At 36.2% G+C, this 13,215-nt stretch overlaps 1 protein-coding gene and 1 pseudogene across 4 annotated transcripts in view; both read left to right on the top strand.

Moving 5' to 3' along the window:
* Nucleotides 1-13,215, top strand: part of Edil3 (EGF like and discoidin domains 3) — a 441,307-nt gene that overhangs the window by 332,807 nt on the left and 95,285 nt on the right. For all 4 annotated transcript variants that reach the window (XM_076927109.1, XM_076927108.1, XM_076927110.1 and 1 more), the window contains one exon: nt 582-766. In XM_076927109.1, coding sequence (XP_076783224.1) covers nt 582-766 — 185 coding nt within the window. The remainder of the gene's footprint in view (nt 1-581; nt 767-13,215) is intronic.
* Nucleotides 7,753-9,744, top strand: LOC143440221 (pre-mRNA-splicing factor CWC22 homolog pseudogene; annotated as a pseudogene).

The raw sequence follows: 13,215 nt of genomic DNA on the forward strand, positions 1-13,215 counted from the left end.
GCCTGACTGCAGTGTGAGACACCGTCTCTAAACCATAAGAGTAGTGCTTATTTCTTAGACAACAAAATACTGTCCAGTTTAGAATATGAGTATGGAGCAATTTGCAAAATGACTCTGTGCTGAGGGAATTTCCATTGGTGATATTATGAAAACAAATAAAAGAAAACCAAATATACTTTATGAGGAAATGCCCCATTCTCCAAGACACAATAAAATTGTCGAAAACTGGGGAACAGTCTTGAGGCTTCCAGTAATGAGACAGGAGAGAGCATTTCAGCAATGTTTTCATTTTGCAAAATCGTCTATCACAGAAAAGTAGTCTGAATTGTCTGTCTTGTTTTCAATTTTTCCAAAATATATTCAGACGAAATAACTTGAATTGGCTATCTTGTTTTTCTATTTTTTCCAGATTTATTTCTGATTATAGCTTTTTTTTTTTTTTTTTTTGAATTTAGATGTTCTCTCTTTGGGGGAATGAATAGCATTATTTTCCATCTTCTCTTGCCAATCTGAAATGAACAAGGAAAAAAGTTCCTAGATGATAAGTTGTTTTCTTCATAGAGTTCTTCTTATTCTACCAGGCTGTTCAGAACCTTTGGGGATGAAATCAGGGCATATACAAGACTATCAGATCACTGCCTCCAGTGTCTTCAGAACACTCAACATGGACATGTTTACTTGGGAGCCAAGGAAAGCCAGGCTGGACAAGCAAGGCAAAGTAAATGCCTGGACTTCTGGCCATAACGACCAGTCACAATGGTTACAGGTAATAAATAGTCTAAGATTATTTCTTATGCCACCACTCTTGCGTCTTAAACGATTTCTGAGTTGCTAACTGGATGTCAGAATCATTATTTTTGACTGTTTTAAATATGCTTTCGTATTTGACTTTCGTATTTGACAAAGGAGAAAAACAGGAATTTCATATGAAATCATTTCTCTGGCCTGTGTCTACTCAGCGCTGACATATAGATAGAGGCTGTGGGTAAGTTGGCTGGTTACGTTGTACCAGATCACACTGAACGTGCTGGATACAATTTGAGACAATCTACTTTCTGTGTTTTATCTGTTCTGATGGTTTGTATCATATTTGATTTTGAAAGTTAACATCAGAATCCAAAGACATTGACATCATGAGGGAGTCTCATGATATCATGACTCATGACAAAGTATCTCTTTACCTGTAGTTGCTAAGCAATGGGATAATTTTATTATACTGTCATACAATTAGCTTATAAAAGAAAAATGTAGATTTTTCAGTCTGTTTACAACTTGCAATTAAATAAGGTTACATCTAATTCCTTTTAAAACAGACCTCTTGAAATGCTTTTATTTGTGTGATATCTTTATGCATACATAGTTTTGTCAATGTCTCTTGTGGTGACAGAAATGGGATGGCTGAATTTCATAAAAAGGTATCTTTGATGCTCCATTTTGATTCCATGCTTGATCAATGAGCTTAGAAACTTGTGATAAACAAGGTCTGTAAGCCACCACCACCACCACAACAACAACAAAAACCACACTTAAACAACAACTTACCAAGTCACATTTGCCCTTACTAAGGTCACCTGAAATTTCTAATACTCATTTTCAGTTTTCTCATTGGGTTTTACAGTATTATATTCACATCATTAGAAATGGCCATTTTTTTTCTTTAGTTGCCTTAAATTTTACTTGAACTATTATTTAGGTTACAAACATTTTAAGTAGTTATATATGAGTTTCTCTTACTATTTAAATGAGGAGTGTGTTTTTTTGCTTTTCCTATGTCATTCAAACTGCTGGTCTCATCTAGCCAATAGCAGTACATTTAATCACTAACATAACTAGTGGTCATATGTGATGTACTCCCAAAGCCTCTTCTGTACTCAAGTGTCAGCATGCTTCAGGTTCTGAAGACGTCACTTGATTCTTAGAGCTCATCTTTAAATTGAAAATGTGACAGCAAACTTCATTTTCCTCTTTCCTGAAGTGGTTAAATGTTTCTTGCTGTCACTGCCCCTCATTTACTGGTTCTCTTCTCACTAATATGCCAAGGCCTTGGATTTACTGGCTTACCAGTGACTGGCGATTTTAGCTACTGAAATGGAGACGATGTCATCTTGACATTATGTCCATTCTTCCAATCCTGCTGTCACTTTCTGATCTAAGCCACTCCTATTTCTTGGGTTCCTCTTAAAGCTCATTAACCACAATATTAGTTTCTATTCTTATGTTTTTATTTTAAAAATCTGTTTTTTAATCATATTATGTGAATATGTGAGTTGGACACATGTTCATGTGTGCATGTTACAATGCAAATACAGTTTTCCCTCTTACTAGAAAAATTTCAATTGCTTTCTCTAGGCCAAAGAATAAAATATAGATTTCTAATACAACCTAAAAGTTTTCCCCAGTTTGTCCTCATTAATCTTTTACCATACTCATTTTAATTTCTTCAAGTTCCTCAAACGTAACACCATCTGGCTCTCCCTGTTCTGTTATAAATTTATTCTTCCCAAAGATAAGAAGAACACAAAATCATCAGCCTTCTGACACCAGGTCCTCTAGCTCAGCTTTGCATGTTGCTTATTGCAGAGAGGCTTCTATGTTGGCTATGCCCATTTGTATCTGATCTAGGCTCGCCCTATGTACATTAGTCTCACATTATCATGGGTGAATACCATCCCAAAAGCCCATGGAGGCCTAAAACCACAGATGATACTGAATCTATATCTGTATCTGTCTCTAATCTATATCTAATCTATATCTATATATCTTCCAATATGCTTTTCAGTACTGTCAATTAGTAAAAGAACTAAATCTGACCTGTCTTTGCTTTGTGCTTTGGTGCCTCCTTTCATCATACTTGTATTTGGGTAAAACTTGGGAATAAAATAAAGCTTACTTGAACAAAACAATTTCAACACAGTGACAAGTAATGTAATCAACATGAGTAATGACTAATGAGCAGGTAGCTCGCACAAAATAGATCCACTGAACAAGGACATGACCCATGTGTTGAGCAAAGTATACGTCAGCTCAAAAGCCCACAACAACACTCAAGGAGGATTGCTACTTAAGAGCTATGAAATATTTATTTCTGGAATTTCTACTTAATACTTTAATATTGGATTGGTTATACATGACTGGAACAAGAGTAAGAAAAGCCATAGAAGATAAGACTGCTGCTTTACTGTGATTTCAGCAATACCCTTGCTGTAGTAATATAAAGCAATTTTGAAGTTGTAATCTAGTATTAGATTGTTAGCATCAGAATGTCTGGTTTATTGCAGTGACTTTCTGTTTGCTTTCTCAGCTTGTACTCCAGTACCTAACCAAATACAAGAATTGATACTGACATGTAGAAAATATGATATAATGACTTGTTACATGGAGATAATAATTTTGAGAGAAATTCAAGCAATGCATTTTGCTCTGTATAGTATATATTTGATCCTCAGTATAAAAAAAGTCAGCTATTACATATTTTAAAATCATTATTCTAGGTATCAGGTATATTATGTAAGAATTTTGCCATTGAATAACAACTGCATACCTAAAAATTATCATATATATATATATATATATATATATATATATCAAAGGTCAAGCTTCTAAAACACAATAATAATGTATGTCATTTCAAATTCATAGTGTGAATTAACCACAAACAGTATTCATTACCTTTCTTAGGATTAACAATGATAACGATAAACAAATTTTTACATTTGACTATAAAATATTTAAAATTGTTAAGTATCCAAGTAACCTCTAAGGTAGTCTGATTATAAATAATATTATTCATGATTCATAAAACCTTGTAGAGCTGAAAAATATTATACACACAAATAGCAACTTAAACAGATGGGTATATTCTAGAAATATGCACACAAAGAATAGCTAAAGGCAAATTTCTTTAGAAAGATAAAAATGAAATAAATATATTTACATGAATAGATTTGAGAGTTTTTAGAGCAAACCTCCATCCATCATTTTGTTTAAGATGTCTTCTTAAAGGCTCTTGCACACTGGCATCGATTTATTCTCTCGATGACATATTTTCTGTCAATTCTGAGACCACTTCTTCAAGTGGATATCTAATTTTTATCATGTCAAAACATATCCAGACTCTCTAAGGAAAAAAATAAACTGACAACTTCTATAATTTATTTATTTTCCTGGCATTGTACAAGAAAAACTTCCAGAATTGGAGTATTTTCCCATGTTTTCTACTTAAGGGAATGTAATCTGTCCACTGCATACAGTTAGATAGCATTGGTGCTGGTAAGTGTTTAGTTGGAAGTATGATTAATGTTTTATGAAACAAAAAATGTATATAGTGGGTTTTGAGCTGTTGATACATAGACTACTTTTTTTTATCCTTAAATGAGGTTTCTGAAATCATTAATTTAGTTGCATTTTTAAATGTAATGCATCAGTGGTGAGCAATAGCTTTTCAGAAGGGAAGCTATTCTGTCTTCTCAATTTCCTTCCTTCATTGTTCATCCTTTTTAAATTGAGTTTTTAACAGGTTACTTTCACATATGAGCAACACTTGCAAGAGTTTTATTCAAGATTAATGTTTTGTTATAACTTAACCAAATAGTACTTGTACATGAAATTTATTGTAAGTTAATCTCATCAAATATATTTGCATTTGATTATGATATGTTAGACATAGTTTTTATGTGTTCCTTTCGAAATTCCTATGCTTTAAATGTAACTTCAATATGCAATGCCTATCAGTCCTCTAAATGATCTTGCCTGTGTCTTCTATGATATCAAAGTGTCTGGAACACTAATGCAGATACTGTTAGTGTTTCATGTGTGAAAATCATGACTGATAAACTTCCTGAATTAATGTTCATCATGAATTCTTATGAATGTTCTGCCTAAAAATAACAAAACTGTGTTTAGGTTCACAGTCAATCTCCATGGAAGCATTTCTCTGAGATCCTAACCAAGAGTCGTCTACCATGCTGTGGTCCTAAACTTGATACATAATCAAAACTTTGTACAAAAAGCCCCATCAAGATTGCTAGTTCCTCAAACTAGAACTTACCTTAATACTTACATGTAATTTAAATGGTATAAAAACAAAAGGGGGAGGAGGGATAGGATAGGGGGTTCTAGGGAGATGAAATGAAGAAAGGGTATGGCATCTAAAATGTAAATAAATAAAATAACCAATTTTAAAAAAAAAAGATGGTTTCCAGGCCAGTCCCTGATGGCAGAGAAAGCTGGATCTGCATTCAAGGCCAATTTGATCCCCAGAGCAAGTACCAGGACAGCCAGGGCTCCATAGAGAAACCATTTCTCAAAGACCAAACACAAACAAACAAACAAATAAAAATATTGGCTAGGTAGCCCATCCAAAGTTAAAGGATAGTTTCTGCTTCCTAAAACGCTCACCAAAGATTCTATAGTAATAATATCTGATTTACTGATATCTCTCACTCATAATAGGGTTATATAAAATCTTTAGCCAGAGAGAGAGAGAGAGAGAGAGAGAGAGAGAGAGAGAGAGAGAGAGTATCCATTGCCACTGGGATCTACAACTCCATATTTGATTAGTTGTGATTTTCTGTAATAGTCTTCAATTGTTACAGAGAAATTTCCTCAATAAGGGGTGAGGACTACACCTATTTTTGTGTATTAGGAAACACATTTAGAGTATAGTTAGAGATTATGTTGGTTTAGTAAAGTGGTGGTTTATGTCCTCCAAGACCTATGATTTTACTAAGAAAATTGTCTAGGTGTCCAGAACAAGGCATGCATTCACTCTTAAATCCAATTACAGAACTTTTGGTTACTGCCACAGGATATGTGTGCATCACTGCACCCTTGCAGTTATCACGCCATGCTGGTCACTGTTGAGGCTCATCGGTGTCATAGCTAAGTATGACTCTTGGTTGTCTCCCTCCTTCTGATACTAATAAAGCTACCCCATAGGAAGGAGGCATTCAGGTAAATTCCATCCAGTTCAGGAGCATCTGAAGTGCATCTGGAGTCTTAAGTATAGTTGCTTATCTTCCAATACTGAGAGATTCTCTTGGACATCTCTGACCACCCACCCAAAAGACAGCTTCTTGTCTGATATTGGCTTTCAGATAAATGATCTTTGCATTTTGGAGAGATCATTGTCAGTACAGATGAGAATTTTTTAGTTAAACTGTGTATGTGTGTGTGTGTATGTGTGTGTGTGTGCATGTATATATGTATATATATGTATGTATATATAAATATATATTCTTATGTATATAAGAGGTTATTTTTAAGTAATCATTAACTGTAAGAATCCTTATAATTTTTTCAGACATCTTGTCTTTTTTTTTTTTTTTTTTTTTGGATTTATCGTCTTCCTACATAATTAAAGCCTATTTATTTTTTCCCATTTCCTTAGATCAGGTCATTTGTATCTATATATTTTCCTCTGTATTACAACCAACCTCCACCTCAGTAATGGTCCCTTTACGCTCCTGGTTTCTGAAGTTATTCAAAGGCATGTATTCACATCAGAAGATTTGAAGCTAGGTGCCTCAGAGAAGAAACAATATGTAATTTGTTGCTTCAGTGTCTGAGTGGCCTTGATAAAACACTCCTGCACTAGCAGCTTAGAGATCACTGAGGACAGAGGAGCTGAAAGATTGCAACAGCCAGAGCATCAAGAAGCTTGACATAGATTGTATCTCCTAGGAAGCTCAGAATTTATACCCATAAAGTCTCACAAACATGACTGCCTGAACACAAGCTGAACAAAAACAAACAGACATGCCATAGTGGACAAGAAAAGACAGCAGAGACCTCAAGCCTACCCAGTGAACCTCAGGCAGTTACTTAGCAGTGCTCAGAGTTGAAGGAATAGTCTTCTTCATATAAGAGCATAATTGGTTATCTGAGACCAACCCTGAAACAATCCATAGGCATAATAGGAAGGAAAGGAGAAATGAGGTAATTATATTACAGACTCAAAATGTAAAATAATATTTTAAAATTAAAATAAGAAGTAATAAAAAGCATATTTCAATAACATTTTGGCTTCATAATTTAAAACCCTCACCATAAGTTTGTATAGTTAGATTTCAGTAAAGTAGTTGGAACTCATGTTGGATTCTCAGTTGAATTAAGAGAAATTACAGAACCACTGTCTCATAATCCCTTCCTGTGGTTTGTATAACATCAAGATGTCATCTTAAACACTTCCAAGTTTAATAAAATATGAAGACCTGTATGCTGGTTGTTCATTTGTCACCTCAACACAAGGCAAAGTCATCCAGTAAGACAGAACATAAAATAAGAAAGTGACTGTAGGGTTTTGGAGGTGCAGACCTGGAAAGGGGATAACATTTGAAATGTAAATAAAGAAAATTTCCAATACTTAGGGTAAAAACAAAGGCAGATCCCAATAGGCTCAAGTCCAGCCTAGGACAAAACAAGTCCCAGACCCAGGCATGGTGGTAAACACCCTTTCATCTGGGCCACACTTTCTGCTAGAGGACTACATAAAGACACTGGAAGAAGGAAGGTTCCATCTTTTTCACCTACTTGCATGTACTTGCCAGCACATCTGTGGGAATCTCCTACTGAGGAGAGGCTGAAACAACTAGCCTCTTGGGACCGCCCACCTGCTTCAAGTTCTCTGACTCTAGAGAACCTGGCTACTACAGAAGTTGGTATTGGGATTGGTCCTATAACTCAGACTGTTGAGGACGCACCACCTGAACGGACCTGAGGCATTTGGTTTATTGGGTCAGCTGACAGCAGAAAATGCAGAGGTGTGTGGCACACATGAGACAGTCATCCCGTGACAGAAGGGAGCTCCTCCCCAGAAGACATATACACAGAACAAGAATGTTCTTCCCAGGGCCAGAGAACATTCTGATCACAGCCTGTCAGATTATGAGCATTCTAGAACACGATACTCTTATGGTGACAGCATGGAATCACGAAGTAGAGACCAAGAGAAATGTAGAGAAAGAGATAGAGATGCAGATCATCAGAAACGGTCCTGGAAATCCTCATCTCCTGAAAGAAGGAGCCCAGACCGAGGAGTAACCCCAAGTTCTACTCAGGAAGAATGTGCATCAAAGAAGGGGACGAATGAGCTGGATCTACTGCTCACATGCACTGGAGGAGCATATACTCCTCTCACAAAGCTCAGGACCATGCAGGAACAGATTACAGATAAAAACAGTTTAGCGTACCAGAGGATGAGTTGGGAGACTCTGAAGAAGTCAATCAATGGTCTCATCAACAAGGTCAACATCTCCAATATCAGTATTATTATCCAAGAGCTCCTTCAAGAGAACATCGTCAGAGGGAGAGGATTGCCGTCCAGATCTGTTCTGCAAGCACAGAGTGCTTCTCCAATCTTCACTCACATTTATGCGGCTTTGGTGGCAATCATCAACTCAAAATTCCCAGAGATTGGAGAATTAGTCCTCAAGAGACTAATTCTTAATTTTCAGAAAGGATATCGAAGGAATGAACGATAAGCAACTTTGCCTGACTGCTTCCAAACTTGTGGCACATCTTATAAACCAAAATGTGGCACATGAGGTTCTGTGCCTGGAGATGCTAACTTTACTACTAGGGAGACCAACAGATGACAGTGTTGACGTAGCTATTGGCTTCCTCAAGGAGTGTGGACTCAAATTAACCCAAGTGTCACCAAGGGGAATCAATGCAGTCTTTGACCACCTGAGAAACATTCTACATGAGTCTGAGATTGACAAAAGAGTCCAGTACATGATTGAAGTGATGTTTGCTGTATGGAAGGATGGACTCGAGAACCACCCGTTATTCTGGAAAGACTTGATTTAGTGGAAGAGGACGATCAGTTTACACATACGCTCCCCCTGGAGGATGACTACAATCCAGACGATGTCCTTAACGTTTTCAAGATGGATCCTCATTTTATGGAGAATGAAGAGAAGTACAAGGCTATTAAAAAAGAAATCCTGGATGAAGGAGACAGTGATTCAATCACAGACCAAGAAGCTGGAAGCAGTGAAGAGGAGGAGGAGGAAGGAGAAGAAAGAGGAGGAGGAGGAAAAGTAACTATTCATGACCAAGCGGGAATCAACCTAGTCTCATTCCGCCATACAATCTATCTTGCCATTTGGTCAAGTTTAGACTTTGAGGAATGTGCACACAAGTTTCAGAAGATGGAGTCTGCTGAGAGCCAAACAAAGGAACTCTGCAACATGATACTTGACTGCTGTGCCCAACAAAGAACCTATGGAAAACTTTTTGGGTTATTAGCTGGGCGGTTTCATATGCTGAAAAAAAAGAATACATGGAATCATTTGAAAGTATATTCAAGGAACAGTACGGCACCATCCATCGCTTAGAGACAAACAAATTGGAAAACGTTGCTAAGATGCTTGCTCACCTTTTATACACAGAGTTGCTTCCATGGAGTGTTATCTGATGTATAAAGCTGAGTGAAGAGACCACGACATTGTCTAGTAGGATTTTTGTCAAGATCTTCTTCCAGGAACTGTGTGACTACATGGGTCTTCCTAAACTGAATGCAAAGTTAAAGGATGAAACTCTTTAGCCATTCTTTGAAGGACTGTTACCCTGAGATAACCCATGCAACACCTGGTTTGCCATTAACTTCTTGACCTCTATAGGGCTCAGAGGTTTGATGGATGAACTTCGAGATCATCTGAAAAATACGCCCAAGGTCATTCATTTGTAGGCCAGAAACCAGAGCTGAGCAAAAGTAAGCCGGCCCTGACATTCCTTTCTTAGCCTGTTGGTTTAAGGGCATTAGAAGCACAAAATGGCTGTGGGGGGGGTTGGGGGGGCGGAGTCTCAGCTTCCAGTTCAATGAAATGTTTGTGTTGTGCCTCCTGGTAGGAGTAAAACTTGTAGGCCAGCAGTACCTAAGATTGTGTGTGGGGACAGGAAGCAAAACTTTTCCTAGAGCGTCATTAGGAGTGAGAGTGAATGGAACTATTTTCAGGCATGAAAATGTCACTGATACTGTAGAGTGAAAAATTATAAAGACCATTTTGTAAAATATATACAGGCTTTTTTCTTTACCCCTGGACCTGAGTAAAAAGAATGCAGGTTCCAGAAAGCAGAACTGAATGCAAGATTTCAAGCCTTCACTGCCCCCTGCCCCGAGATACATTGGAGAAGAGCAACATTTCTCAAGCCTCAGGGAAGAAAACCCTCCTTGGGTGGGGAAGGCCCAAAGCAGGAAGACACATTCCTGACCACAGAGAAAGATGCAAGTCATCTGGGTGGTTCCAAGAACTAGCTAACTTTCCACTGTTCTTGGTTACCCCTTCCCTCCATTGAGGTCTTCCCAGTGTTACAGCCTGCTGATGTTCAAAATTTGTAAAGCAACCAATCATGTGTAACCGCGCAAAAATGCAACCAATCATGTATTACCATGCGAAAATTCCTCCCTTTCCCCACCCCGTGCTATAAAAAAGCCTCTCAGCTTGCTGGCTGGGGTCAAACTCTACTCCTGCCCTGGCATTCCTCAAAGATAAACTATGAAATAAAAGTATAAGCTGCCAAAGATCAGCCTCAGCTTGGAGGGGGCTTCTGAGAAAGGAGTATCTGTGGGTGGTAAAAACAAATGACTTGCAGTCAAATCATGGGTCCAAGGAGGCCTATGTTCTCCTTGAGATAGCTTTCCAGACTGCTTTCTCTGTTGTACTCTCTCTGGAGATCTCCAGACAACCCTCTCTATTTTCTGCTTGAGACCCTTCTCTAAGCAGTTCTATCTTGCTATTCTAAAATATTGTTTGAATAGATTATTCCTTGCAGACCATAAACCCAGTCATTTATTTTACATAACAATCCAGACATTTATTCCAGGTTGCCTTTTGATTATCCAATGAATCTGCATCCTATGACCCCAGCCCTTTGATTCTTAGTAGAGAGCAAGCACACATTTTCTTTGAACATTGCAAAAGAATCAGAGATCTGCCTGACTCTGTTAAATACAGATGATAATCTAGCTGGGTGGAACCCCATCCTGATATTATCATTTCTACCATATCTGGACCTAACTTTGCTATGTCTCAGACCAACCCTGAACTCAGGCCAACCCCAAAATTAGGAATCTGTCTCCTTTTGTAAGCCCAAACAAACATACAAACAAACAAAAGAAAAAAACTTACCTGGATAGGCTCTCCTATGATCACCAATTCCTAAAATTAGTAATAAATATTAACAATTTAAAGTGCATATTATGTTATTTTAAAATCTTCCTTACTGAAACTCTACTGTTGAACAGCCATGAGTTTTAATAGTCTCATTATTAACTTTCAACAGCTGAGTAAATTTCTCTAACATTTATGATATTAGTTTCCCAACTGATTCAACAAGCAGAGAAAATATTTAACATTTAATCAATCAGAAATGAAAGCACTCCTTATCATAATCTGGTAAATTGTAAAATTTAATTCATTTTGGTATGATTCAAGAATCTGAGGGAAATGAATGGAATTTATTTGTATTGATTAGAAAATACATTTTAGAATAATGCATCATAAGTTGTTGACAGTGGACTATATAAGTTTTCATTACCTTATTGGTGATGACTGTAGAAAATGCATATGCATTGTCAAAATACATTTACCAAAATTAATAAATGACATTACAGTATAATGTATTAAAAGCAAAAACTGCTATGGCAAGGGAAATGGTATTTTTGGTCTGTTGTAATATTATTATTATGAATTTATTAACTCAAGGTAGTCTTACATTATTATCAACCAAATAAGTAAAATTATTAGAATGGTCAGGGTATATGTATTAGTGTTGACCTATGCTAGACAGCATCTTAACCCAGAGAGATTCATTTTAATATTAATTTATTGGATATGTGTAAGAAAGAAATTAAGTTTAAGCTTAATTAAATAAGTCTCATTTAATTTAGAATATTTCTGATTGTAAACGTATGTCATGGCCATAGAATTTATATCTGTCTTGCATAGGTCTCTCAACTATTGGCTTACAAAAGAAGTGAAGAAGGTGTTTTTAGAGATTAACTAACCATGGGATTCCCAGAAATTGTCAGTGAGGAAGTATTCTGATTTTCAATGCACACTGCCACTATTATGTACAAAGCAGCCATATGATGAAAACATCCCTAGAGAAGATGAAAAAAATCTATTATTATGGACATAGATATGAAACAAATACCATGATTTATAACACTTGTATATTTGAAGTTAATATAAGGAATCAAAAATGACCCTTTATTTAAAAAATAAAGAATCTTTAAACATGTTTGTATCCAATTCAATCAAAGGAATTCACCATTATTGCACTAAAAATAATACAAATAAGCAAAGCATAGTTTAAGAGTTATTTAAATAAAAATATTACATAAGATTTTAGATTCAACATTTAAAAAACCATGAAAAATGAAGGTATTTGGAAGCATTTGTTAATAAACAGTATTTAAAACATTGAAAAGCTGAATAGCAGGACTTATGTTAGATGTGAGTTCAGCAGACCCATTCATATTCTTAAATCAGGGACATTAAATCTAATTTGTCTCTTCATATGTATGTGTGTATAATAAACTTTAATTTGTGACATTAATTCTATTTCTACTTGTTAAATAAGAAATTCTCTTGTTTAAACAATGAGTTGAAAAGCGTTCCTGTCAGTAAAAACTAAACCTTGAGATTACTATTTGAAATCAAATGAGCATTTGGCAAGATTTATAAGAAAAATTGAGTCACTGTTAATTGGTGATCCTATTTGTCTGAAATGGCCCTTTCGGTGAGCTAACAGGGTTTTTTTGTTGTTGTTTGTTTGTTTGTTTGTTTTTTAATAGTGAGGTTATAGAGTCAGAGAAGTTTGCTGAAGACTGGACAGCCAATTTTCAATGCTAAGAAGACACAACACATACTAGACAGTGCATGCAGTGATATTTACCACAATATTTACTAGTGTGTCTAATAAACAGAGTGACTGCCTTTCTCAGGGGGCAATTCCCTTGGTTAGTTCTAACCAGATGAGCCCCAGCCATTTATTGTGATTGACAGCTTTTAGTATATCTCTTGATCTCACTTCTTCACTTAATTAATGGTTCTCCATGATTAAAATTGTATGCAGTTATAACATTAATAAACATTGGACACTGAACATTTGAAAAGTAGTTTAGTTTTTAAAAGAATCTATAATAACTAGGAGGAATAATTATACTCTTCTCACAATTCAGTGATATGTAGCTATTACATGTATATC

Source organism: Arvicanthis niloticus, chromosome 29 (assembly GCF_011762505.2).
Source record: "Arvicanthis niloticus isolate mArvNil1 chromosome 29, mArvNil1.pat.X, whole genome shotgun sequence".
NCBI classification, from domain to species: domain Eukaryota; kingdom Metazoa; phylum Chordata; class Mammalia; order Rodentia; family Muridae; genus Arvicanthis; species Arvicanthis niloticus.